The sequence below is a fragment of the Eimeria acervulina genome, genomic scaffold (assembly GCF_000499425.1).
Source record: "Eimeria acervulina Houghton genomic scaffold, Eah_scaff843, whole genome shotgun sequence".
NCBI classification, from domain to species: Eukaryota; Apicomplexa; class Conoidasida; order Eucoccidiorida; family Eimeriidae; genus Eimeria; species Eimeria acervulina.
In genome coordinates, this window is record NW_013549567.1 from 244 (window position 1) to 6,914 (window position 6,671).

Genomic DNA, 6,671 nt, shown 5'->3' on the forward strand with positions numbered 1-6,671 from the left:
CACATGTTTGTATGTTATAATATATATATATCTAATCTATATATTAATATATATATTAATATATATTTATATATTATATGTACATATATATGCATATTAAATATATATACATATATATATGTATGCATGTTAGTCTATATATTAATATATATATGTATATATATATATATATATAATAGCCACTAGGGCCCAAACATAACCCAAAAAGGTACACAGCCATCCAGCGTCAACAACAAAGAGGAACTGTCTCTGCTGCATGCAGCCCCAAACAAAGCCAAGTAAATTCAAGGGGGTCCCCCCATCAGTTTAAATGAAATAGAGGCCCCCCTGCCAAACCCTAAACCCTAAACCCTAACAGATTCATCAGCCTCTTGCTGGCGATGCAGCGCGCGCTGTAGCTGTACGTACACCCCAGCCTCTAAACCCTAAACCCTAAACCCTAAGCCCTGTGCATGCTATCGCCTTCGGGGGCCCCCAACAAACAAACCCCCAGGGCCCCCCCCCTCTTCAGGCGCATCGGGCTGAGGGTTTGGCGGTGTATAAACCTCAGGCTGGCCTGCAGCACCCGCACCCAGTGCATAACCCTAAACCCTAAACCCTAAACCCTAAGCCTTTCTATACACCTAGGACACAAGCCGGAAGTCTCACCCCTAAACCCTAAACCAGAAACCCTAGGGTTTGTTTGTCTTAAACCCTATGCCCAACCTTGGGACAAAACCCTAAACCCTAATCACCCCAAACCCTAAACCCTAAACCCTTACGCTGTCGCCTGCGACCCCGAGGTGTAGGCATTTCTTCATCAGAGAAGCAGCTGCAAAACGCACAAAAGGAGAAGCAGCTCGCTGCTGCCTTGAGGGTTTAGGGTTTAAGGGTTGAAGCTGCCGGTCGGGGCCTCTGCCATGCCTTAGGGTTTAGGGTTTAGGGTTTAGGGTTTAGGGTTTAGGAAGACCTACGCAGTCTTGTGCCCTCCCAAGCGGAACGCGAGAAGCCCCACAAGCAAAACCAGCTGCAGCAAAATGCAGCAGCAGCAGCAGCAACAGCAACAGCAGCAGCAGCAGCAACAGCAGCAGCAAAGAGGCCGTAGGAGTCGAAAAGGAGACAGACTGGAGACAGGGCAGAGGTAGAGACACTCTACCGGCAGAGAGAACCAAACTCCCACCAAACCCTAAACCCTAAACCCTAAACCCTAAACCCTTGAAGCAAAAAGATATTCACCAAGCCAAAGAAATCCGTCGGCTTTGCAGGAACTGCGCTGTCGCCCTGCACAAAAACCCGACAATTCAAACACTGATCAGGGTTTAGGGTTTAGGGTTTAGGGTTAAGGGTTTAGGGTTAAGGAGACAGTACACCATCGGCTGTACCCTCCGCCTGTGCAGCAGCAGCGGCAGAAGCAGCGACAGCAGCCACAGCAACAGCAGCAACAGCAGCAGCAGCAGCCACCCAACCAAACCCTAAACCCTAAACCCTAAACCCTAAACCCCTTACCACAATGAGCTTCGAGTAGAAGGCCATGGAGGTCAAGGGAAGGCGGACCGTCATTATAAGGAATAAAACAGTCGCCCCACAGTGCTTCAGGACCTGCAGATACACCCTAAACCCTAAACCCTAAACCCTAAACCCTAAACCCTACAATTAACCAGTAAACCCTAAACCTTAAACCCTAAACCCCCTAAACCCACCAGCATGGAGCAGACGTTGTATATCAAGTTGAAGATAATATACACTGCGACTTCAACCTGAGAACCCCACCCACACCCTAAACCCTAAACCCTAAACCCTAAACCTTAAACCCTCAAGTTTGAACCATAATACCTGAGGCTAGCGAGAAAGGATCTAGGGTTAAGGGTTTCCAAACTAGGGTTTAGGGTTTAGGGTTTAGGGTTTAGGGTTTAGGGTTTACCCAAGCCCCCTGACAAGAGTCGCAGGCCAAGCCCATGTCCGGGCCACAGACCTGCGGAGACACCCCAAACCCCCAAGCAAACAAAACCCTGAAAAGAGAAAATAAATTAAATAAATGCAATTAAAATAAATAAAAAGATATACAAATATATATCTATAAGCAGAAACTTAAAGAAAAAAGATATATACACAAACATACATAAGTACATATACATAAAAAGAGAAGCAAAAACAGACAAAGACAAATAAATATAAATAAATATAAATAAATATAAATAAATATAAATAAATATAAATAAATATAAATAAGTATAAATAAGTATAAATAAATATAAATAAGTATAAATATATAAGTGTATTTAATCAATATAAAAAGGCATACAAATAAACATAAATACACATAAATATAAATATATATTTAGTTGTCTTCGTTATAAACAAACACAAATAAAAGTAAATATAAATAAAAGTAAAGACACATAAAGACATAAATAAATAAATAAATTAAATAAATAAATAAATATATATATATATATACAAACAAAAACAAAAATAAAAACAAACGCCAAACAAACACAACGCAGAGGAGACAGAAAAATAAAGACAGACAAAGAGAGACAGATAGATAGATGGATAGATAGATATATAGATATGTATATATATAATATATATTTATATATAAGCTTAAATATATGCATATATATATATAAACACAAACATATATATATATATGTATACCCAGAGCGAGAAAGACTGAGACAGAAAAAGAGACGGACGAAAATAGATATATATATATATATATGTATATATGTATATATATGTGTGTATATACATAAATATATATATATATATATATAGATATAGACAAATAATACATATACAGAGACAGACAGACAGACAGAGACAGAGAAACAGATAGAGAGAAAAGGAGACAGAAGAAATGGAGGAGACACAACCCGCGAGAGACAGAGACAAACGCACAGACAAACACAAAACAAAACAGAGACGACGGAGACTAAGAAGAGACAGCAAATAAAATAAAGAAGAGACAGCAAATAAAATGAGAAGAGACAGCAAATAAAATAAAGAAGAGACAGCAAATAAATTAAAGAAGAGACAGCAAATAAAATGAAGAAGAGACAGCAAATAAAAAGAGAAGAGACAGCAAATAAAATAAAGAAGAGACAGCAAATAAAATAAAGAAGAGACATCTTTAATTTGCTTACAGGAGGCACGATGATATTAACTCCGAGGAGACAGCGGCCCCCATCTACCAGGCGTCTCCACAACTCATTCAGAGGCACAACTTCTAAACAAAAGAGACAAGCAGCAAACAGCAGCAGCAGCAGCAGCAGCAGTAGCAGCAGCAGCAGAAGCACAAAGGAGACAGATGCAGTAGCAGCAGTAGTAGCAGCAACAAAAAGAAGAGAAATACAGTAGCAGCAGCAGCAGCAGCAGCAGCAGCACAAAGGAGACAAATGCAACAGCAGCAGCAGTTGCAGCAGCAAAGAAGAGACAGATGCAGAAGCAGCAGGAGATGGATAGCACAAGGAGACAGCAGCAGCAGCAAGAGGAGACAGAAGCAGCAGCAAAAGGAGACAGCAGCAGCAAACGCAACGCCACTCTAAACTGGAAGAACGAGATGAAGAGAAGAAGAGACAAAGCTTCGCGAACCCTAAACCCTAAACCCTAAACCCTAAACCCTCGATGTATGCGTATTCACTGGTTCTGCCGAGTTTATGATTTAGGGTTTGTGGGTGATTAGGGTTTAGGGTTTAGGGTTTACCTTGACCGAGGAGAGGCAACGAAGTGAGGGGCAGCAGAGCAAAACCAACAAAAAACTGAAAGAGAGCCACCCAAAACTGTAGAAAAGAAGTGTTCATCTGAACGCCTCGAAATGCAATCTCCTTCACTACGTAAGACAGACTGCTGGGCTGTACATACACCCCACACAAACACACACCAGCCCCACAAATCCGTGCATGCGTCAATCTATGCATGCACAAATGCATGCATGCATGCATGCAGTGTATATAAATGCATGCATGCATTAAAATTTGGATTAAGACATAGCGAATTCGGAGGTATACTAATAATCAGAGACGAGCTTAGGGTTTAGGGAAGACAGACTGCTGGGCTGTACATACACCCCACACAAACACACACCAGCCCCACAAATCCATGCATGCGTCAATCTATGCATGCACAAATGCATGCATACATGCAGTTTATATTTAATGCATGCATGCATTAAAATTTGGATTAAGACATAGCAAATTCGGAGGTATACTAATATTCAGAGAAGAGCTTAGGGTTTAGGGTTTAGGGTTTAGAGAGGAAGAGCACAAGAGCGTGTTATATGCAAAGAGGCCTTCAAAAGGTGCCCCTAGACAATCTGTAGGGTTTAGGGTTTAGGGTTTAGGGTTTAGGGACTAGGGTTTAGGTCGCTCATGTGAGGGTTCAGGGATTCGGTAGGGTTTAGGGGGCCAACCCTAAACCCTAAACCCTGAACCCTAGATGATCAGGACAGAGGGGTTTTGAGGAGTGCCGGCCAACACTTTCGTAGCACCGCCTGCCCCATTGTAAACCCGTAAACCCTAAACCCTAAACCCTAAACCCTAAACCCTAAACCCTAGAATTACCCGAAGTGTGAACGCCTCCAACAACTGCCATAATGCCACAAACACCATCAAGACACCCCATGAGGGCGAAGTTCTTTTTGGGGAAGCTGAGCACTTCCTGAAGACAGAAAGACATCAAACCCTAAACCCTAAACCCTAAACCCTAAACCCTAAACCCTAAACCCTAAACACTAAACCCTAATATGCAAAGGCCAAACCCTACTCTGCGGCCCCGCATGACCTCATCATGGGCTTGCTGGGCAGTTGCATTACTGCAGCTCTGAATCCCAACCCCCAAACCCTAAACCCTAAACCCTAAACCCTAAACCCTTGCCTGAGAGAGCTTGCCCACGGAGTACTGATATAAACACAAGGCCGCGAAGATAGGAATGAAGACAAAATTTGTTAGTTGGTTTAAAAACCCCGAGTAGTTGGGCATCTTATCCAGCATGCGCCTAAACAGCAAACCCCAAACCCCAAACCCTAAACCCTAAACCCTAAACCCTAAACCCTTAACTCTAAACCCTGAAACGCCCAGACCCTAGAAACCCGAAACCGTCATAAAAACTCTAAACCCTATCCCCTAAAAACGTAAAACCCCAAACCCTCAAACCCCTATACTAACAGGCTCTATACCGTGAAGACCCTAAACCCTAAACCCTAAACCCTAAACCCTCCCTGATGGTGCGCCCACTCACTTGAAGCTAATTGTATTTCCTGTGGAGGCGATGAGGAGACCAGCAGTATAAAGAAGAATTTTTAATTGTCTCTCGTTTTGACGTATGGAGAAGATAAGAAAACGCAAGCCTAAGGAGGCTCGCCTCTTTGCTAAGCTGCTGTATCTGTGCATACACTGCAGAACCCTCTTTGTCCTACGCACCCACTCGTTGGACGACCCCGCACGAACCCTCATTTCTTCTCCTTCATCAGCGCTGCTAGCAGATTCGCCATCTGTCAGGTGTACGTACACCTCGCTATCTGCTGCTGCTGCTGATGCAGCAGCAGCAGCAGCAGAAGAAAACCCAGTAGAGCGATGGGGGGCCCCCCGAGGGCCCCTAAGGCTAAGTGAACCCTCTACAGGCCTCCTGGAGCTTATGTGGGGCCCCACACCCTCTACAGACACTGCTGAGTGTAGGGGGGCCCCCCCCTTGTGGCTCCTTGCTGCTGCTGGTTTACCCTGGGGGCCCCATGGGGGCCCCCTTGGGCCCCCCATCTGAGAAGAAGGATATGGAGGAGGGGCCCATGAGGGGCTGCAGTCTCGACGAGACGAATCATCAGTAGTTGAAATAGAAGGAGAGGCCCCTCTAACAACATCAGGATTAGGGGCCCCCCGACCGCTGCTGCTGCCCTGGTGGGGCCCCTGAGGAGATGTAGAGGGGCCCTTTGGGGGCCCCCCTGATGGAGAGACCATAGGGGTTGATGCTGCTGCTATCGAGAAGGATGCGCCCGTAAGTGCAGCAGCAGCAGCAGCAGCAGCAGAGGTTTAGTTAGCGTTACGTACAGCTGGGGTTTAGGTTTGTTAGGAGTTAATAAAAGACCTCTCTGCTTCTATTAATGCAGAAATAAGATTCTAATGAGGCCCCAAACAAAGAAGAACGAAGATATAACGTAAAAGGGAGAGAAAACCCCTGTGTGCATGCAAGCCAGGCAGGGTCTATCTGAGTGCAGCAGTTGTGCTGCTGCAGGTATAAAAGGAACGAAATAAAGTATTTAATAGACAAAAAACAAACAAACAAAGACAAAATAATATATAAAAAAAGAACTCGAGCTGTACATACACCTCAGCGAGAACAGTCAAGCCCTATGAATACCGTAGGGAGGCGATGGGTCTGAGTTTGTTGCTTTCTGGATCAAAAAAATAAATAAAACCCTTTAAAATATAATTTAAATTAATAAAATAGTTTAAATAACTTTATTTTTCTTCTTTTTTCAATTAAAACCCCCACACCTCGTGTTTTCATAGACACCCGGTGAGTCCATTGGTGTTACACTCTGCTTTTTTCTTCGTTTTTCTTCTTCTTCTACTGTCTTCTTCTCCTTTAATTGCAGCAAAAGAAGTCCTTTTAGGGCCCCTTTTATATATATTCATCTATAATATCAATAATGCATGCAAAATGTTAATTTTTATTAAAAATTATTACGTACATATAC

The 6,671-nt window shown here is 43.4% G+C and overlaps 1 protein-coding gene across 1 annotated transcript; it reads right to left on the minus strand.

Annotated features, from left to right (window-relative positions):
* Window positions 1–455: 455 nt before the first annotated feature.
* EAH_00050420 (hypothetical protein, conserved) lies at window positions 456–5,931 on the minus strand (the record flags this gene model as incomplete). Its single annotated transcript, XM_013394273.1, has 11 exons — window positions 456–556; window positions 762–811; window positions 954–1,006; window positions 1,216–1,260; window positions 1,486–1,578; window positions 1,680–1,736; window positions 1,901–1,951; window positions 3,126–3,208; window positions 4,542–4,638; window positions 4,762–4,800; window positions 5,401–5,931. The coding sequence occupies 11 exons, from the start codon at window positions 5,929–5,931 to the stop codon at window positions 456–458; spliced, it is 1,200 nt and encodes a 399-aa protein (XP_013249727.1).
* Between the last annotated feature and the right edge of the window lie 740 nt (window positions 5,932–6,671).